The 22806-nt window shown below is 36.9% G+C and overlaps 1 protein-coding gene across 1 annotated transcript; it reads right to left on the bottom strand.

Annotated features, from left to right (window-relative positions):
• Nucleotides 1-14465, bottom strand: Ccdc196 (coiled-coil domain containing 196). The gene is made up of 9 exons (XM_048361999.1): nt 14359-14465; nt 14106-14258; nt 11978-12074; nt 11340-11390; nt 9288-9365; nt 8444-8503; nt 7372-7513; nt 358-416; nt 1-120 (listed from the first exon to the last, which is right to left on the bottom strand). Exons 1-9 carry the CDS (start codon nt 14403-14405, stop codon nt 1-3), a joined length of 807 nt encoding a protein of 268 aa, XP_048217956.1. The 5' UTR covers nt 14406-14465.
• Between the last annotated feature and the right edge of the window lie 8341 nt (nt 14466-22806).

Below are 22806 nucleotides of genomic sequence, written 5' to 3'. Positions count from 1 at the left end.
CTAATCCTTCAGAGCTTCATCTGGCAGTGACCTCAGAAAAAAGAGCCTCTCTCCGACATCATCAAACTGACTTTGTGTAGCTTCTGGTTGTTCTGTGTAGGCCTTTGATCCCAGAATACTCTGAAATCGAGAAAAAAAAGAAAAGCTAAAACGTTGCATGTCCTAATATTCATTTGGAAAATACCCTAAAAATAATACATTAAAATGCAGGTTAACCACATGCATTGCAGCGTAGTCGGGAGTGGTGCGGCTCAGCAGCAGAGAGCATAAGACCCTGGATTCCATCACCAACACTGAAGGAATAGATTAATAAGTAAATAAATATGGGATTTTTTTAAAAAAGGAAGTCGCTCTTACCACGTTAGGTTCATTTTTGTCAGTAGTTGCTCTGCCCGTGGTTGTGTTACCCATAGTACCTAGTGGAAAATATTTGAAAATAAAAGCCATTTTTGAGAAAAAAAAAACACTAATTTTGGTGTTAAAGAAAAGGGCTATTAACATCACAGTGTCTTAGAATATTACTTTAGCACCAGCTCTGATATTAGCATTAATATGAAATTACTAATTGTTACTTTAAAAACTGTCAAATAATGTTTTAAAGTTGGAGTGGTGGATCTTTTTTTTTCTATTGAAAGCCCATGTCCCATAGAAAGAAAAATTATTTGAAGGTTACATGTTAGTTAAAACAATATTGACAGTCTACAAAATGTTCTAACAACATTTAAATGAAAAGTAGAATATTAAGTCATGTACACATTTACACATATTCAGATAACCCAGACAAATTCCATACAATGATCAATTGTGAGAACTAAAGATAAAGGTGGGATGAGAGAAGAGAAAGAGGAGGCAGAGACAATAAGGTACATGCTGAGAGGAGAGAGGCATTAAAGGGAAAAAGAGGGACAACTGTGATTGCTATGTAGGCCCAGTAATGGGTCTTTCCTAGGTTAGAGTCCTAAAAAAGATGCTCAGTTAAATTTTAATTTCAATAAACACCAATAAATTTTAGTATTAGGTATGTCCCATAATAAAAAATAATAAAAAGCATGTCCCATGTAAAATTTGGGACACATTGATACTACAAGTTACTCATTGCTTATCTAAAATTATAGTTTAAATAAGTATACTTTATTGTTCTCTAAATATGATAACCCTATACTGTTCTCCTGAGTGTGTGATACAAACAAGTAGAATCTATCATCATGCACTAATGCGGGGAAAGTTTTACTATTTAACTTTCAAATTTTAATTTTGGGGGAAATGGATTTTATTCTTGTCTGCCCCTACACTTTTGTAAGGTTTAATGGGAAGTAAAAGATTAACCTAGCTTAGAAATTAGCTTCATAACCTAATACCATAAATCTTCCATATGGAAAAGGTTCAGAGTGTCTCAAAGCTTAACAATGTCTGTAACTGATAGTATTACTACTTATCAAGTACCCAGATTTGAGCTATTTGTGATTTTTCTGCCCCTGCTTTTCAGCATTTTAGCTCAACACTACTATTTTCCCTTCTGCAACACCTGCTGAAGTATATTTCAGCCATCAGAAAGACTAATATTAAAGAGAAGTATAGGTTAAAGGTGAAAGGAATGACTTGCTTTTGGGACAGAAGGTTGTGGAGTAAATAAAATCTCAAGAGAATTAATTTCCCATATCACTGGGCTTTTGAATGTATAAGTGTAGTGAAATGTCCACATCCAATCTTCAGTTTCTTCACAGAGGAGAACCTTCCATTTTTCCTCAAATAGCTCAAGGAAATACTGAATTGGGGTGGGAAAGGAAACAGTAAGGATGTCAAATCAAGCATTTTATCACAAACTATATTCTTACTGAAGATAAATCTCCTTTTTAAACAACAGCAGGTATGATTGGTGTAATTCAGCTGAATTCAGAAATTGCTTAGTGCCTGTGTTCTCTAAGACAGGTAACTGTCAAGGGCCACAAATTGCTCTCTTGATGTTTAAAAAGCCGGGGAAGACTCCCATTCATCCTAGGTAAAATTATAATTTTACAGTGGTTGGGAAAGTAAATCCTTTAAACATGACCTGCCTCTGAAGAGAACAAAAGAGAAAAACTTGAGTCTTTATACCCAAGTTGTAAACAAGACAAAAAAAGAAAAGCTACCTTCTGGTCTCAAGGAAATTTTGAGTAGGATTGCTTAAGTATAACAAAGTCACTAATATTTGCCAACCAAATAGATCACACTACTTCAACTCAGCCAATCAGCACACTGGACGGGGAGGAGGGATTCTTGGCAAACAGCCCTGGAGTTAAACCTCCCTTTACTGGGAAATGGCCTAGAACAGAAGGGCATGTACCCTAACTCGCTATTACTTGTGTACAAACTGACATTTCACTCTTTCTCTAAGTCAGGTTTATAAAACAATGCGTTTGAAGCTAGAAGGAACACTATTAAGTACTTAAATTGCCCAGCACATTTTTTACTTCAGTCTTCTAATCACCTGGTTCACTGGTGGTAGAGAGAAACAGAATTAGGCAAAAATGGTGGAGAAAGGGGCAGTGACATTTTTTTTAAATGAAAACTGTAATTCAGAGAGTAGAATAATAGATCAGAATTGTGCAGTAGAATTTAATGTGGTTTAATCAAGGGTGCTGTAATGCATCTTGGTGCTATAAAGCATAGCACAAAACATCAATAAGTTGTGCTTTTTTTTTCCATTTTGTATATAAGTATGGCACTTTTTTTCCTAAGGGTAATAGAAAGCCAATGTTTCACACCATTTGAGGGTTCCTAAATTACCACTATTTATGCTGAATTTGGAGCATGGATGTGGTTGGTGCCACCTACTGGACTAAATACAAAACCACAAATCTCTCAATTCATTTGTAACCTTGTGTTCTCTCCTACAGAAGAAAGTAAGCTTAGGGAATATTGTTCTTCATTGGGATGATACTTAAAACAAATTTGGGTCAAATTATAGCTTTTAGGAATGGAAGAGGCATTTAAAAATCACACTGTTGGGGCTGGCAATGTAGCTTAGTGGTAGAGTGCTTGCCTAGCATGCATGAAGCCCTGGTTCGATTCTTCATTACCACATAAACAGAAAAAGCCAGAAGTGGTGGTGGCTCAAGTGGTAGGGTGCTAGCCTTGAGTGATAGAGTGCTAGCCCTGAATTCAAGCCCCAGGACTGGCAAAAAAAAGTCACACTCTAACAGTCATTTTATTGGACAATCTATGAAGTAAGCTTTGACAATAAAGTGAGACATCTTTCCTGAGTTCATTTCTTGTTCAATAATTCCTAAACTATATAGTCATTTTAAGAGGATACCCAAACTTAGAAGTTGTCAGCATCCTCTATGTTATGTTAAGAAAAAAAACTGAAACCAAACAGATTAACCAAGTCACAATAACTGCTAGATTTCAGAGTAAGGCGTAAATCATGTATCTGACTGTAAACCCAGTGCTTTCCCCACAAAATCGCAACTTTTCAAAATCTAGCCGTGAGACAATTTTAGGAAACAACCGGGACAAATCTAGGGTGTGTTAGAACACAATAGTAAGTACTATAAATCATAATAAGAAAATCACTCCCTTTTTAAATGCTTTGAAATGTTATGGCATCTATGGAGAAAATTGATGTTTGTGGGTTTTTTAATTACCTGTTTCTTGTTTGGTTTTGATGATACTAGGGCTTAAACATGAGCTTGGAGCAGGTACTCATTATCACTTAAGCCATTCCACTCCACCTTTGTCTTGTTAATCTTACTTTTCAACAGAGATAAAAGAAGCCTCAGTCTCGAGCATTTTGTAAGTATTGTAAAATGTTGGTTTTGTACATTTATTATCCAATTTATGTATATTATGGAAAATTATTAGTTCTTCAGTAGCACACATTTTATTTTTAAGAAATACATTATGAGAAAAGGCAATTTAAACAGCAAAAATTAAACAAGAGGCCAGATGATACATAAAGTTAGGAAACAATATTCTTCAATCATTTTACTTTCCATATAATTGTTGATGGTAATCTCTTAAAAAGATAAGTCTCAAAATTCTTCCATTTAGCATTTCTTTTGTCTTGTTTTTTTATACTTACTTATTGTCAAAGTGATGTCCAGAGAGGTTACAGTTTCATATGTTAGACTCTGGGTACATTTCTTGTACTGTTTGTTACCTCTTCCCTCATTCCCCCCCAACCCCTACCTCTTTCCCCTCCCCCCATGAGTTGTACAGTTATTTTATACCAAATGGTTTTGCAAGTATTGCTTTTGGAATCCTTTGTCTTTTTATCCGTTGTCTCTCAATTTTGATATTCCCTTTCATTTCCCTAGTTCTAATACCAGTATATACAGTATCCAGTGTATTCAGATGAGGTACAGTGATAGGGTGAGTACAACCACAGGAAGAGGTTACAAAAGGATCAACAACAAAAGAAGCTATGGTTTCACATGGCATGTTGAAAGTAATTACAACAGTGATATAACAGTCATTTCCATAACATGGAGTTCATTTCACTTAGCATCATCTTATGCATTCATAGGGGCATAGCTATTAGGCTCTTGTGATCCTCTGCTGTGACTAGCCTAAACCTGTGCTAATTATTCCCCATGAGGGAAATCATAGAGTCCATGTTTCTTTGGGTCTGGCTCACTTCACTTATCTTTACCGGCCATACAATGGACAAAGGCCTCATATCTAAAATATATGCAGAACTAAAAAAATTAAATTCCTCCAAAACAAAACCGCAAAGAACCAACAGCCCCCTCAACAAGTGGGCTAAAGACTTAAAAAGAGACTTCTCTGATGAGGAAATGAGAATGGCCAAGAGACATATGAAGAAGTGCTCTATGTCATTGGCCATAAAAGAAATGCAAATCAAAACAACATTGAGATTCCACCTCACCCCAGTAAGAATGTCCTTTATCAAGAAAACTAACATTATCTGAGTATATTGGAAACCGTGTATACTGGTATTAGAAGTAGGAAATTGAAAGGGAATACCAAAATTGAGAGACACAGGGTAAAAAAAGACAAACAACTACAAAAGCAATACTTGCAAAACTGTTTGGTGTAAGTGAACTGAACACCTCAGGGGGGGAAAGGGAAAGTGGGAGGAGGGAGGGGGTTATGAGGGACAAGGTAACAAACAGTACAAGAAATGTATCCAATGCCTAACATATGAAACTGTAACCTCTCTGTACATCAGTTTGATAATAAAAATTTGAAAAAAAAAAAAAAGAAAGAAAGAAAACTAACAATAACAAATGTTGGAGGGGATATGGCCAAAAGGGAATCCTACTTCATTGTTGGTGGGAATGTAAACTGGTTCAGCCACTCTGGCAAGCGGTATGGAGATTCCTCAGAAGGCTAAACATAGAGCTCCCCCATGACCCAGCAGCCCCACGTTTGAGCATCTACCCAAAAGACCATAAACAAGAAGACACTAAAGCCACCAGCACAACAATGTTCATCGCAGCACAATTTGTCATAGCTAAAATATGGAACCAACCCAGATGCTCCTCAGTAGACGGATGGATCAGGAAAATGTGGTACATATACACAATGGAATTTTATGCCTCTATCAGAAAGAATGACATTGCCCCATTTGTAAGGAAATGGAAGAACTTGCCTTGTTTTTAATAAACATTAGGACTCTGTTAGATCTTGGACCAATTTGAGCCTAAACAAATCCAAAGATTTTTTAATACATGTGTTACAAAAGGTAACTGGCTTATAATCAGTGCTCAATGAATGCACAGTCAGGAAAACAAGACAAATGGGTCATTCATGCCTGTAGCTACATTAATTTGTGTCAGTGTAGCACCCTATCACTTAATTCTTCAGGAGTATAAAAGGAGAGAAGAGAGGAGAGGGTGTTGATGTATGTGTTGTCCCAGCTCAGAGTGATTCAGTATTCAGCTAATGACAAATCTGTTGAAGCATTCAACGTGAATGGAATCTTTCATTATATATTAATCTGAGCTTGCCTGAAATCTGAAGTTAAATAAACTTTTGAATCTTTATTCTCTGGATCATTAGATATAACCCTGGGCTAACTTTAAATGAGACTATATTCTAACATTTAAATTTATAACCTAAGGACTTTATTACTACCTCTGGTTGCATTCCAAGTATTATCCAGCTTTTTGATATCCAATCTTTGTCAAAACACAGGTTGAGAGAAAAGTATGTATGGAACTCTGACTAAAGGATAAGTTGATGGTTTTCTAGATTTTCTAAATTTTACCTGTGCATTAAGCAGAATACTGTTTATCTGGAACAAAGTATCTTGAATTGGTCTATCTCTTTAATTTTTTTGGTCAAATTAATAGTGTGTCATTATATTGTGCCAAGGAACAGATAATAGGAACTAGAATATTTAGATTCTGAATTCATTTTAAAAAGAATTGTTGAAAATCCTGACTTTTATCATCAGAGCCCTACACTTATTATGAGGTCCTAGAGGAAACATTTTGCTTAGGTTTTAGTACTGGGAAGAGCTTGTTTCTCTAGAGCAATCGTTATTACCTGGTGAATACTTCAAATCTATGCTTCCCTTTGCTGGAAATTCAGAATCAAATGTATAGTCTACCTCTACCAACTAAATAGTATGACTATCATGTGTTGTAATGAATATATCTAGTTTCAACTTACTTTCTTTTTCCTTTAGCTTTCTCATCTATTTCATCTTCCATACTGTCTGTGTTCCAAGTCATTCAAGTCATTTTTGGAGTAAGACAGAGAAGAAAGTAGGAGCATACATTCTGATACTCATAGGTCACTGGCACCTATTGGCAGTTATTTCCCATGCATGTCCCTTTTCAAGTATAGAGTTCAGATTCATAGACACATAAAAATTTGTGAATCTTTCCCCTAACCCTCACATCATTACTTTACTTTATTTTTTATGAAACACTGTATGATTGCCTGTGATGATACCATAAAGTCTTTAGGGGAAATCACTGAATTTCCCAGAGGAACATCCAAAACTCAAAACCATCATCTGTTGTCCACTTCCTTAGACTTCAGCCCCAAAGCAAAGGAGTCTATTTCGATAAGAATCAGGAGAGCAAACAACTATAACTTCTAGGTAAAGGGAAAAGGTGGGAATGAAACTAATACTTTCTGAATGTCATCTGTGTTAGCATCTATATATGCTAAGTACATGATATATTACTTTATCTTTATAAAGGGCATTTTAATTTTACCAGAGAGAATCCTTACCTTGATATAAGAGCTTTGGAGTAAAGTTAGTAATGATGACAGTAAAATATGTATTATTATACTACTAAATATAACTTATTGTGGACTAGGCTTTGTGATGCTTACATTACAAGTAATGAGATCGCTAATGTTAATGAATAAAAATAAAATCTCAAACTGAACCTATGTTATTTTTCCTACCTTGGGACCTTGGAAGATTTAAAAATGCTTGCTTTGGCTCAAAATTCTGCTGTAAGTACAGTGATAATTTCAGGTCATTGGCCTTCTGGTAGTTCTTCAAAGCTTCAATTCTCAGCTCAATCACTTTGCCATGAAAGTCATTCTAAAAGAGGATATTTTTCAAAATTCCTCATATAATGTTGGCCTCCCTAAATCCACTGTTACCTAAATGTTCTTTATCCAGAAATATAAAAATAATGCCCCCAGTCTTTTAAAATTGAACTGATATTTGTTATTTTCCTCTTATGTCATATGGAAGAAAACTCAAGAACAGAAAGAAATACTATTTATTTATTCCAAGTTACTCAATGTAAAATTATAGATAGCTAACTCTAGCCATCTTGTCATGATGCATTTCTTTTTGTGGTTTATAAAATTTTATTTTGGTTGAATAAAAAAAGCTGCTTGCCTCTACTTTGGACATCTTTATCTCCTAGCATTATCTTTTCTTTTACTGTTTCTTATTAAATTGTGCAAAAGGAGTTCATTGTGATATTTCCAAACATATATGCATATAATGTACTTTGATAAAATTTATACTTCTACTACTCTTAATCCCTTCCCACTACAACCCCCTTTTGGGCAGTTTTTAGTTGATTTCATTATAAGGTCTTTTCATGCATATAATAAAATGTACTCAGATCACATGTACCACCTCCTATAACCCTGTCCTTTATCCTCTCCCCTCCTGACTACCATGATACTCATACTACCATGAGTTCTGGGGCTTGAACTCAGGACCTAAACACTGTCACTGGCTTCTTTTTGCTCAAGGCTAACACCCTACTACTTGAGCCATGGTGCCACTTCTGGCTTTTTCTATATATGTGGTGCTGAGGAATCAAACCCAGGGCTTCAAGTATGTGAGGCAAGCACTCTACCACTAGGCCATATTCTCAGCCCTACCATGATACTTTTTAAAGAAAGACAATTGATAATATACAATGAGGGAATATGGCTTAACATACGAAGCTAAAGCCTTTATGTTGTGAATGAAATGCATCCCATGTTTAGCCTTGGAAAATCCTAATACCTGAAGGATGTTGGCTTGTTCCTGGTACCTGACCCATTCCATCTTCCTCTGTTGCTTTTCCTGGTGGAAGAAAGAGCCTCTGGGTGACAAAGTAAATTGAAATAAAAAAATCAGTTTTCTCAATATGCTACAATTACCTTATAGCAAAATTATGGTGTCATAGCTTCACTATTAGGTTGATTCCAACCATACAAGCCTCTTAAATAGCTACCCTTGTACAATCTACTCTTTAAAAGCTAAAGGATAATTGATAGATCATTTCCTGTGAAGGATTGGTAAGGGAAGATGAGATACAAATGTAATTCCTTCAAATTTTCCAAGGCAAATTAACAAATGTCCTGACATCTCATAGCTATTGTGGAGTTGTCATTTCTAGCATAACTGTTCTCACTTTGTGCTAACACAATTTGTGCTATGAGTTTCCAGAAACTTTGTGATACCACTTTGATTCAAATATTTCTACAAAATCTACATTGGTTTAGGAGCATACCATAGATTAGAAAGATTCCTACTACATCTAAGGTATCTATTATTGCCTCCAAAGGCTACTACTGTTCAGAATGATTGATTGTACTGCCTTTTCTCTTTCATTGCAACTGGTATTTCCAGTTCACTCTTGAGTTTCATAGCTGAGAGGAATGTGGGAACCTGAGGTGAAGGGAGAGAGCTAAAGGAACAGGAGGTCCCAGAAAAAAGGGCAATGTTTTGGCCAATCATAAGTTCAACATACCCTAAAAGCCCTAGTCCTACTTATCTTCCTACCCAAATTAGCTCTATCACTAGATTATTTCCAGTAGTGTGGCATCAACAATCATAAACTTCTAAGTACATGTAGTCTACTTGCCTTTCTGTCCTGAAAATCTGCCTTAGGTTTTATCTGTGTTGCTTTTTGTTGATCATGAACCTCTTCTGTCTCGAATGTCTGTGGATGGACATTTGGGCAAAACTTTAAGTTAGTGAGATTTAACACAGAGAAAGTGGAAAACCAGTATAGACAGGACTTTCAGTTCTTGCCAGTTTCAGCAACTTCTTGGAGCTCAAAATGGAAATTGTACTACCTACCAAAGGGAATTCAGACTGTAATAAGCTCTTCCATTTTGTCTGTTACGTTTACCTTATAATAAAAGCTATTAATCAAACCTGTATTAAATGGCAATCACAACACTAAGCTACTTCACTACATTACTTTCACTACTGTTTTACAATATTTATTTAGTCCATATAACTTTAACAGCTATTTCTATTTCCATTTTATAGATGAGAAAACTGAGACATGAAGAGATTAAGCCATTTGTTTATTGTCACACAGCTAGGAAAGAACGGAGCTGAAGATAGAATCAAATCTGACTCTGAAATGTGTTCTTAGCCACTCGGCATTTTATTTTTCTTTAGTTCTCCCTAAGTAAAGTTGATCACAAGCTAATGTGTATGGATATCTCTTACAAAAAGTATTTTGGAGTTATGAAGAAGTTGGATTTTTATAGAGGAATTGTGCTGGCACATTTCCTATCACAAGGACTTAACATGGGATGTAAATCTTCTGACAGTCATGGGACTGACTTGTAGCTGCTGCTGAGAACTAGGAGCAGATTTTAGTATAAGATGCAGGGTATGGAGGTATCCTGATTATTTGTGGAAAATTGAGGTGAGAAGAAGCAGTCAGAGATCACACCACCCAGATGTTTATATCACAGGACACAGTTTGCTCTTCTAGATGCATAGTTTGAAAAAGCACTCAGGTTCCAAGGACTGGCCCACCAAGGACTCTCTTCTCCTGGTTTCTGCAAAAAGCCATACTATTGTTATCTTAAACAATGCTCTGATTGTTGTGAAGTTATGGGGGTATTCAGTTAGATGTTTATTCATTCAACTTACTCATTTGTTAATTATCTACTATGTTCCAATCATTGTGAAGGAGTTAGCAATTCAGACAAAGCAGTCAAGATACTGGAAAAACTTATACCCAAGAAAAAAGAAAAAAGAAAAGAAATTAGTAAAAAATAGCATAAAATTACAAGTTTAAATTATGAAAAGTGCCATGAAGGACCTGAACAGGGCTAGGTAGTACAAAGTTGGGGAGGGTACTATATTTTACATGGTGAAAACAAGGAGGATTTTTCTGAAGAGGTGATATTTAACCTGAGACCTAAAGGCTAAGAATGAACCAAACAGCTGAGGACGGTTGGCTCATGCCTATAATCCTAGTTATTTAGAGGCAGAGATTTGAGGACTGTTGTTCAAAGCCAGCCCAGGCAGGAACAGCTGAAGGACTCATCAATAAACTACCAAAAAGCCAAATGTGGAACTGTGGCTCAAGTGGTAGAGTGCTAGCTTTGAACAAATAGAGCTCAGGAATGGCCCCCAGGCCCTAAGTTCAAGCCTCAGGACTGGCGCGCGCGCACACATGCGTGCACACACACACACACACACACACATCCATACACACAAAGTATAAAGCAAACAGGAGCAAGTTTAGAAATAGGAAAAGATTTGGCATAAAGAAACTAGTGTGATAGTTGCATAGAAAGCAAGGGAGGACTTCTATGAGAAGAGACTAAACACAGCCAGATTATGCCGCAATAAGAATGTTGTGTATTTGTTCTGATTATTCATGTTTATGGTGGCACTGGGTTCTTGGTTTGAATTTAGGGCCTTGTATTTGCTAGCCAGGCATTGTAGCACTTGAGACATACTCTTTGCCCATGTAACCATTTTCAGAAGAATGTCATATTTTTATTGCTTAAAAAAGATTACTTTGCTGTACAAAGAATGGATTAGAATGAAATATGAGTGGAAGTATGGACATGAAAAAAATTAGGATATAGGGCCAGAGGAGTTGGAAGTTCTTTCCATTATTGTCTGCAACAATACTTTCAAGAGATCCTTAGAGGCACACCTTGTTCCATAGCATCTCCATTTCCTTCCGAAGCATCTTGTTTTTCCTTTCCTGTTGGAGGGAGAGAAACCAAACAAACAGAGACATGTGTTTGTCCAGCCATTAAAGTGATATTGGAAGAAATTACTAAGTTAATGATGGGAAAGGGGTCCAGGGACATAGCAAACTACACAGGAAGGCAGTGAATCTGGGAACATGAGAGATGAGTTTAATGATAATGATGGTTAAAGAAATAAGTTATTATTTCAAGTAATAACTTTAACTATGATGGCTATGAGATAATATCAATAGAAATTAGCTTTTAATACAAGATGTTATCATAAAATAATTTCTCTGGGGCTTACATCTTTTATTTTACTTTTATAGGTATTCCCTATTTAAAAATATGAATGCTTTAATATGCTTATATTCATTAGCCTCTAGATGAAAAGAAAAAGTCAAAAAAATAAAAAAAATTACCAGTCTGTATTTTCCATTCCATCTGACTCCCCTTGCCTCACCCTGTATTTTCTAGATGGAAGAAATATGAGTAGTGGAGCACTGGGTGATAGAGATGAGCACATTCCTTCCATTTCTGACAACAGCAGTAGAAGTGAGCCTGTCCAGAAATGTTCCCTGGTGAACCACAAACATCTTACCAGGTTCTGTTTCATCTCCTCTGCCTCCTTAATGAGCTCCATGACTGAGGATTCATCACATCCCTTCCCTGCTATGATCTGCCTCATGATCTGCAGACTAGAAGAAGAGATACGTCATAAATCATAGATGCTTCCTGTAAGGTAAATAGTATTTTGAAGCTTGCCATGAAGTACTCTGCTATAGAAGTTAAGTTAGTATTGAAATGTTAGGAATTCTGGAAAACTTTTTGTTGTAAGGTAAATCCCAGTTGTGAGAGAAAGAAAAGCCACATTTTGAGAGGTCAAATTGTAGTCTTTATTGGAGAGCTTGTGGATGCAGGTGGACTCTTGACACAAGACCTGCAGCCCCTCGGAAAACTGAGCCATGAGAGCAGGAGAGGAAAGAAAGAATAGGAAAAAAAAAACACCAATAAACTAGATCAACCCCAATGAAGAGCTAAAGTGAGCTTCCATGGTGATCAGAGGAGAACCAGGAGACAGGAAATACAGAAAGTCAAGGTCTGGCATCCTGGTGCCTGAAATGGTCTGCCCCTAAATAGTGTCAGGGGCAGGGGGCAGGATCACAGGAAACTCTCCCAAGTTGAAGGCACAGGATTGACAGATCCAATAACCTATCTGCCAAATCTCCACCCCTGCCTCTAGGAATTCAGGCATGTCCATGACATGGAGGTAAGACTTCACCTTCCTCCACCATGAAGACAAGATGGCACCAGCTAAGCCCAATTTCTTATCTACCATGTGGCCAAGATGGTGCTAGCTTGACCCTGCCTCCCCAATTTACTTTGACATAGGAAGTCTCTATAACTAAAATTACAGCATTTCTATTTTGTCATTTTCCTCAGTCAAGTTCTTAGTAGTAAGTTGTGTTTTTTTATGCTCAACATATATTTTCCATAGCCATGCCCCTGAAAATAATGTTTTGACATTTGACTTTTGGAGGAAGAAAAATTCCTTCTGTCTCTGGAAAGAAGGGGGCTGAAAAGTCTCCTGTTTTCATGATGAATCTCAGTTATTCCTGACAATCTTATCTCTGTCTGCCTCCTGCTATTTCCTTCAGTTTCTAAATGTCTTAAAGTATTTGACTTTGTTAGAGAAACTACTTATATGCTTGAAAGCCATTGAGAAGCTCCTAACACAATATAGATTAATATCAAAGCTTTGACTGGGAGAAAGGTATTATTTTAAAGGCATTCATGGATTTATATTTATATTCCTTATCCTTCCCACCCCCTTCTCCCCACCATGTATAAGCAGAAATCCAAAAATCCAAACCTCCTTGTTCTCTTGACTTACTAGAAGTCTCTGTGGCTGGTGTGTAAGCAGCAAAATGTTGATCATACCTTTTTGTTTGACTTTTTGTTCTTTAAAAGTCTAAGTTCCCTGAGCTAGAGTATAGAAAGAAGGTAGATCAATTGAAGTGAAAATTTTCTCAGACTAGAAAGGAAACAGAGATTTGAATTAATGGATCCCAAGAACCACTTTGTGGAAGCAAAGTTAGACCTCAGTTGCCTTTCATGTTTACAGAGGCTCTCCACAAGGCTCCTAGGCCTGGAGAAGATCACTGCTTGGTATAGAAAGAGCTGCATCTATAAGCATGGATTAGTAAGCTATCATCACTGCAACCATGATAGGCCCAAACTATTAAAGAAGTTTACCTATTTCTTGGGTGGTCACCCCAAGAGGAAGAGTAGCAATCAATTTCATGAGATGAGAGTTGAGGGTCATATTCAATTTTACTAAAAAATAAAAAATTGTATTCTACCTGATTTTGTGGTTAGAAATTTAGCTGAGTATCCTAAACTTAAAAAAAAGAAAGAAAATCAAATGCAAGCAGAAAATAGTGTGAATAACTATTTGATTGACCATTTAATCCAATAGAGATTAAATTCCTTGAGTCTTTTCTGTCTGATTCTTTTTTTTGAAATTTAATTTTATTGTCAAGGTGATGTACAGTTACATATGTTAATGAGTAAATTTCCTGTCAAACTTGTTACTTCATCATTTTTCTCCCACCTTCTCTCCTCCCAGTTCCACCCCCCCCCCCATTGTACAGTTAGTTTACAACATATTGTCTTCTAAGTATTGCTGTTGCATTGGTCTCTATGATTCCTGAATAGGAAATCCTTACCTTCTTTGTTTTTCCTCCAAGTTAGACATTAACTTCTGTAGCAAAAGGTTGTTCTTATCTTTTAGAGGTTTTAGCATCTCTAGCAGTTCCTGCTTCCTTAGCTTTAAGTCTTCATTCAGTTCCTTCAAGTAGGTGTCATCTGTTTTAGAATTTCTGTGCAGATACCATAATATCTGTCTTTAGTTTTGGTTAACAAAGAGCCCCTTTCCCTCCTGGATGGTTGCCATTTGGCTTCTTTCATCAAAAGACTTACCTGTTTGGGGGCAAGTAAGATCCTGAAGGATTTGGATTACTTGTCATCTTGAAGGGAAATGTTCTACTCTAACAATAAAGACGTTTTCTTGAAAATATATGCTTTCTTTTCCCTTCCACTTAAGACATCATTTGTGCTGCTGTTGAAAGTCCTGTTGTACTGGACTTATATAGCTACAGGCTGAGGTCACAATAGCTGTAAGACCACAGAATCAGCAGGTGTTTAAGTAGCAACCTGATGACTGAAAATACTAAGCTACATTTGATCTTAAATCCATCTTGGATTTAACCAAATTCCAAGATAGAATGGCAACATATCTACATAGCAGAATTCCTATTGTGTTAGAAAATGGGAAACAATCAAAAATAACTCATCAATACCATGGCAACAAACCTCTGTGGAATGCCTATCTGTTCAAAGTGCTGTATTCTGAGTGAGGAAAAGATAAAAAAAAGACGTAACACATAGTTTTTGAAGCTTGTAGAAGGAAGAAGAGATACTTCTGAGACATTTTTGAAAGAATAGAGACAAAACCGACAAAAGGGTATGAATGTAGCATAGTGATCTAATATATTTTCTAATCTTTAAAACTTGCTTTATCAAACCTTATGGAGCTGGATGCCAGTGGCTCATGCCTGTAATCCTAGCTACTTAGAAGGCTGAGATCTGAGGATCATGGTTTCAAGTCAACTCAGGCAGGAAAGACCATGAGACTCTTATAGCCAATTAATCACTAAAAAGCTGGAAGTGGAGCTGTGGTTCAAGTAGTACAGTGCTAGCCGTGGGCACAAAACCTCAGAGAGTTCAAGCCTTGGGACTGGCACAGTAGAAAAAGTTGATTTATCATAATGTTAACATAAAAAATGATATTTGGTGTGCAGCAAAAGAGTATAATTTGTGAAAGAGCACATTGTCACTGTGTTCTTCCATAGCCAGTCTCCTGGAAAGCTTTAATTCGAGGTTAACTTTCAGATTCTGATTGTACATCTATTGACCTTTTTTCTTGTTAATTTACCACATGTCTTCTAGACTGTAAGATCTCCTGTCTTTAGAGATCTCATTTAATAAGTGAAAGATAATCCAAAGAGCTAAATATTTGTGAGGGGTCTTTGTATTTACATTTAATTTATTATTATTATAAAGGTGATATATGGAGGGGTTACAGTATCATAAGTCAGGTAATCAGTACATTTCTTTTTGGATAATGTCATTCTTTCCTTTGCTCTTTCCCAGCATTTCCCTTGCATCCCCACCCACAAGTTGTATAGTTCATTTTCAACATACCTGTTGAGTACCAAAGCCCTCCATTTCTCTGCCCTGTTTACCATCCCCAAGACAGATAAAAGAACAAGACAAAAAGAGAAGGAAACAACAACAAAGAAAAAAAAAACTTCTTGTTTCCATTGGCGTCTTTTATTACAAATGTAGGCAATAAGTTTAGGGGAATTCTTAAGTGAAAATTGAGACAAGTCAATTTCAAGCCAGAAATTGGTGTTTACACCTTCAAATTCTAGCTACTTCAGAGGCAGAGATTTGAGAAGATCATAGTTCCAGACCAGCCAATCCACAAACCCCTTCTCTACAGAAAAAACTGTGCATAATGGTATGTGTTTATTATCCCAGCTATGGTGGGAAACAAATAAGAAGATTGTGAAACAGGGCAGAATGGGCAAAAAAGGAAAAACACATCCCAGAATAGCCAATGCAAAAAGGAGTTGAAGTGTCACAGCACCTATTTAGCAAGAATGAAGATCTGAGTTCAAACTCTATTAGTGAAAAAAAAAGCCTAATTAAAATATTGACTATTTCCAGCTATTTTCTTAAAATGTTCTCCAAAGTAACTTAAAGTATTTATCTTTGAGGAAACCAAAAATTGAGGCATTGTGGTGAAAAACACAAGATTAAGTTTGTTAGAACTTGGTTTGGATCTCAGCTTCAGTGTGGGCACTGTGATGCTGTGAGCAAGTTTCTAAATTCTCTGAGCCTTACTTTCCACTTTTGTAAGAAGAGAAGGAGGCAGGGGGGTGGGGGGGTGGGGAGGGGGTTAGTATTGGACTGATAAGGTAATTCTAGATCTGAGGATATCTGTTTGAAGCCAACCTGGGCAGGAAAGGCTGAGGGACTCTTATCCCTAATTAGCCACCAAAAAGCAGGAAGCAGAGCTATGGCTTAAGTGGCAGAGTTCTAGCCTTGACTGAAAAAGCTCAAGAACAGCACACAGGCCCTGAGTTCAAACACACAGACACAGACACACACATACAAAATGTAAACACACTATGCTTGCTATTCACACTTAGTTACATTTTCTTTGGTTGTTTATTTAATGATATCAAGTGGCCAAATTTTATAAAGGTGACTTAAATAAAGCTAAGCTTTAGAGCCCTGTTTCTCTTTCTTCTTTCCTTCCTTCCTTCCTTCCTTCCTTCCTTCCTTCCTTCCTTCCTTCCTTCCTTCCTTCCTTCCTTCCTTCCTTCCTTCCTTCTCCTCTTCCTTCTCCTCCTCTTCCTCCTCCTCCTCCTCCTATTCTCCTCCTCCTCCTCCTCCTCCTCCTCCTCCTCTCCTCTCCTTCCTTCCTCTCCTCCTCCTCCTCCTCCTCTTCTCCTTCTTCTTCTTCTTCTTCTTCTTCTTTCTTCTTCCTGCCTTCCTCGTCCTCCTCTCCTCTCCTTCCTTCCTCTCCTCCTCCTCCTCCTCCTCTTCTTCTTCTTCTTCTTTCTTCTTCCTGCCTTCCTCCTCCTCCTCTCCTCTCCTTCCTTCCTCTCCTCCTCCTCCTCCTCCTCCTCCTCCTCTTGAACTCAGTGCCTGGGCACTGTCCTTGAGCCTCTTTGTGCTCAAGGCTATTACTCTACCATTTGAACCACAGTACCACTTCTAGTTTTTGAGCGGTTAGTTGGTGATAAGAGTATCATGAAGACTTTTCTGCGTGGGCTGTTTTTGAACTCTGACCTTCAGATCTCAGCCTCCTGAGTAGCTAGAATTACAGGTGTGAGCCACCAGTGTCCAGCTAGAGCCCTCATTTTCAAAGGCCCTGAAATTAATTTTATACTTACAATTTGTATTACTTTGAGTTCCCCACCCCCAAATTCTCCACAAAATATATACGTACCTTGGGTTAGATAAGGTATACAACCCCCCCATGTATCCTCTACATCAAATTAGCCTCTAGCTTTTGCCAAATCATCCATGTGTTACTTGAAAAGGATACTTAGCATAAGATGACATTAATTTAGAAAAACGATAACAGGTCAACCATAATTCACCTTGGTTGCCCTTAAATGTTTACCAGTAATTTGGGTTGAATATAGGTGAACAAATTCCTCATAGCTAAACATTACCACTTGATAGACTAATTATTACTAAGAGCATGTACATCCACATGTGGCATGTGATAGCAAGTAGTAGAGGACAAAAATGGCATTGATCACTAAAACATGACCTCTTTAAATTTCATGTTGTGGCATTTGGCTGGCAGAACTATGATAGAATTTTAAAAACTTTTAATGGGCAGGCAGCATCCCATCTCACCTTTCTCTCTGTCCTCAATTGTGAATGATTCCAAAAGGAGGAAATTTGCCATTCTGATATGAACTTTTCTATGGCCAATCAGAGCTGTTTATTATTTTTTTTAACATTCTAATATCCAGCAGGATGCTGGTGGCTCATACCTGTAATCTTAGCTACTAAGAAGGCTAACATCTGAGGCTCATGGTTTGAAGCCAGCCTGAGCAGGCAAGTCCATGAGACACTTTTTCCCCCAGTAAACTACAAAAGCTGCAAGTGGATCTCTAGCTAATATGATACAACACTAAATTTGAACAAAAGAAGCTCGACAACAATGTCCAGGCCCTGAATTCAACACAGAAACACAAAAAACATTCTAATATCTATCTCAGAATATGACTTCCAAGGACAATTTTTGCCTAAAAATAATGTATTTAGGGGCTGGCAATGTGGCTTAACAGTAGAGTGCTTGCCTAGCATGCATGAAGCCCTGGGTTCAATTCCTCAGCACAACATAAACAGAAAAAGCCAGAAATGGCTCTGTGGCTCAAGTGGAAGAGTGCTAGCTACAGTGCTCAGGCTTTGAGTTCAAGCCCCAGGACTGGCAAAAAAAAGTATTTAGATGTTATAGTGAGTTTTTAAAAACAAAAAGCCCAAAAGAAATAAAAATCAATAGTATTGAGAATGGGTAGTTGTTGTACAACATTAGCTGGGACAGAGAGAAGGGACTGTGGAGATGCAGATGACCATTAAAAGTAGAAGGGAGCAAAGTCCAGCACTACATTTTCCTGAAAAACTAGAAAATTAGATTATTTGTTGATTGAACAGGTATGGTAGAAAAACCTCAGGAAAGTGATAACCTGAGCTTTTGAGTTGCACCCGAGCAGTGGGAAAGAAAATCAACCAGGCAAAAATGAAGGGACTGCCATGTAGTGCTAAGGGTCAGATGAGTTTGGAAATTGAAGATTTGTCATGCTGTGAATCAGCAGTTGCACAATTTTCCTTCTTTAGCTATAGTTGACAAACTAGAAGCTGTGGTTGAGAGAACAGATGGTTGGTTGACTCGGCTGAAACCTCGCAGAAGGGATAAGCAGAAGTTCAAAGGAGTAAGGGGGCTAAAAGACTGACAGTATCCCTCAAAAGGTGACTTTTTAAATTCAAGGAAATACAGGGAAAGAAGATTGGAATGGCTAAGAGAGTGGAAACCAGAAAGGAGTTGAGACTGAGGACTTTTGGGATTGAAGAACAGGGATAATGGTCAGGGAACCTATGTCTTACAAAATAACTTGTACAACTTCATCGTTACTCAAATTATAGTGACAATTTATATTTTTCTGCAGTAAACTATTTGTTGCTTCTTGTCACTGCATAATACAGTATTCACTGAAATTCATGTGGTACCTCAAAATAGGTCTTATGAAAAGTTATTCACAATGACCTCATCCAACATTATAGCATTTGGTTTTGGTATCTGTTAAGAAAAGGCGTGATTGCTCTATAATTAGAAGACTCAGAGCAACACAATTTTAGAGTTCGTTTTGCCAGCCAGAAGTCAGATTAGTGTAATTAAGCCAGGTCTCTAAGAGTAAAGGCAATTATTTTCATATTAAGTGTGTGTGTGTGTGTGTGTGTGTGTGTGACAGAGAGAGAGAGAGAGAGAGCGAGAGAGAGAGAGACTTTTCTATCCTCCCTGTAATCAAGTTATAGCAACAAAATTACAGAACTCGTCATGGAGGAAATGTGAGGACTTTCTGGTCCTTTGTGACCCACTGATGAGTTGAACCATTGAAAAAATTATAAGAATTCCATTAACTAAAATAAGAGAATTACTGACAAAATCATAATAGCAAATTTACTGACTTTTTTCTCATCACCCTGTGCTGTATGCTACGACCATCCTGTTGGCTCCAACTCTTGTTATAGTTGTACCCTGACAAAATTGAGATAAATTTTGGGATTCTTGAATTCTGTTATTTCTAAAGTTACTGGGTTTTATAAAATTTCTAAGTGATGCATTCTATTAATATGTCTAGAATTTTTATACAATGATCTTGATATGAAACATGTGAATTTTCACAAAGACTTCTCAAGAAATTTAACAAGGATACTTTTAGAAAATGTTTTCCTATGTCTTCCACTTTCATAAGTACTTTCCACTAAAATGAATTTACCTGATAATGCCCCTTTGGTCTCTTTCCCAACTCCCCAATTACTTTTGCTCACTTTTTATTTGCTTTTAACAAAATAGGAATACTGTAATTAGATTGTTACCTTGAATTTATTAAAATTAAGTTATGATGACAAATCACTATTTGATTTTGGACTTATAATCAGAAGGAGTTTCAAACATTTGAATGACATTGCATTAACAAAACATCTTCCATTTCCATCTACTCTTTATATAAGTTTTGTTTCCCAGCAACTTTTATGTATAATACAAGTATGTGAATTAAATTGGTTCTGAAGCCTATATTATTATACCAACAAATAAACTCATGAACTAAATCAGGAAGGAAATATAGTCTATCCATCAAATTAATAGAAATACTTCAAAAAATGTTTTGGTGCTGGTCCTGAGGTTGAATTAAGGTCTTGCCTGAGTGCAGTCTCTTAATTTTTTTACTCAAGTCTAGCACTCTACTATATGAGCCACAGCTCTACTTCTGGCTTTTGGGTGATTAATTGGAGATAAGAATCTCTCAGGGCTGGGGATATAGCCTAGTGGCAAGAGTGCCTGCCTCAGATACCCGAGGCCCTAGGTTCGATTCCCCAGCACCACATATACAGAAAATGGCCAGAAGCAGCGCTGTGGCTCAAGTGGCAGAGTGCTAGCCTTGAGCGGGAAGAAGCCAGGGACAGTGCTCAGGCCCTGAGTCCAAGGCCCAGGACTGGCCAAAAAAAAAAAAAAAAAAAAAAAAGAATCTCTCAGGTTTATCTGCTTGGGCAGGCTTTGAACCATGCAGATCTCAGCCTCCTTAGTGATAGGTGTGAACTAGCTTTCAAAAAACTTTTTACTTAAAAAGTGCTTATTATATATATATATATATATATATACACATATATGTGTTTTGCCAATTGCATATATATGCAGTTCTGGAAAATTTAACACAACAGTTAAAGATCACAAGAGATGAAACTTTCAAGGTACACATATATCTCTCTATGTGTATATATGTATATATAGTACATATCTATGTATGTGTCTTGAAAGTTTATTCAAAACATAAGCATATGTAGGTACATTCATGTATGTATTATTACATCTATATGCATATATACATAGACACACACACACACATATACTTATTTTTTTCATTTGTACATGACTTTAAACTTAGAGCCTCATGATTGCCAGGCAAGCTGCTCTACCTTACTTTGTGGAGAAGTATGATAAGATTTTTTTTTAAAACAAAGCCTTTAAAGCAAAAATACAATACATTAGAATAAAATTCTATAGATACAGTGATAAGTATAGGAGTTCAAAGAGAAAATTTGAATGCTGAAAAAGACTGTTCATGTACTTTGACGTTATCACATGGGCATTTAAGAATCATTGAATACATTTTAACTGACATTCGGAAACATCAATATTATGATATGTGGAAATTTATTTTTACTATTCATTTAAAATTAGAATGAAAGTTATAGACGTTCTTCAAAGATGCAAAATGGCACCTACTTTTTCAAGCTTCTTTTTTTCTTTTCAAATTTTTATTATCAAACTGATGTACAGAGAGGTTACAGTTTCATACGTTAGGCGTTGGATACATTTCTTGTACTGTTTGTTACCTTGTCCCTCGTACCCCCCTCCCTCCCCACCCTTTCCGTTCCTCCCCCCCCCCCCCGTAGTTTTCAAACTTCTTTTAGATCACAGAAGCAAAATGTCTAGACACCATTGCTCTAGGGCAAAAGTTCTCAGGTTCTGATGGGATTTAAGAATTACCAGGGGAACTGGTAAAAGTCCCAGACTTCAGGCTTATCCCAAAGAGCTTCCTACTGTATAGATCCAGAGAATATGTGGTTTTAACGAGCACTCCCCTGTGATTCTGGAACAGAAACTGTGGACTTGTCTTCAGGAAATTCTGTTAGACTAAAATGCACCAGCAAAAATCTGCTTACTTGAATCACCCCTCTCCCCCACTCTCCAGGCCATCTTAGAACTGCCCCTCTGAGCCACATTTTGTATCACACCTTCACCTTTGGAGTGCTCTTGTATGAAACAGGCCATAATCATTCCTGCATTTGTAAAAGAATATTATTTGTAAATTATTTGTAAAAGAAAATTATTCCCTGCTATCACTATTGCTCATAGGGGGCCACATATCATAGTTTGTATCAGAATTAAGTAATACAGAGAATGCTGCTTTTGGAGGAGAAATATACATATATATATCTTTTCTTTATGGACAAATCAGCAAACTAGTTTTTTTTAATTTTCTTCTGATTTATTAGGGATTTCAGAAACCCTTTATGACTTTCAATATTTGACCCTGAACACCTGCTTATGACATAATCTAATTGCAGTATTTTTGTTTTGGGTTTTTTAAATCAATTTTTGTTTTTCACCACCACGAAATCCTTTGAACATAAATAGAAGTAAAAAAATTGAGCCAAAATAATTTCTCCCTCTCTCTCTCTCTCTCTCTCTCTCTCTCTCTCTCTCTCTGTGTGTGTGTCAACAGTAGAGTTAACTCAAGGCTTATGCTTACTATTCAGTCACTCTTACCACTTAAGCTACTTTGGTAGCCTCTTTTTTGTGTTGGTTATTTTCTTTTTTTTTTTTCTAATTTTTATTATCAAACTGATGTACAGAGAGGTTACAGTTTCATACGTTAGGCATTGGATACATTACTTGTACTGTTTGTTAACTCGTCCCTCGTACTGTGTTGGTTATTTTCAAGAGACGGTTTCCTTATATGTTCAGGCCAGCCTGGACTGTGATCTTCCTAT

This window comes from Perognathus longimembris, chromosome 14, assembly GCF_023159225.1.
Source record: "Perognathus longimembris pacificus isolate PPM17 chromosome 14, ASM2315922v1, whole genome shotgun sequence".
NCBI lineage: Eukaryota > Metazoa > Chordata > Mammalia > Rodentia > Heteromyidae > Perognathus > Perognathus longimembris.
Note: the sequence above shows the minus strand (reverse complement) of the source record. Positions and strands in the feature narration are given on the sequence as shown.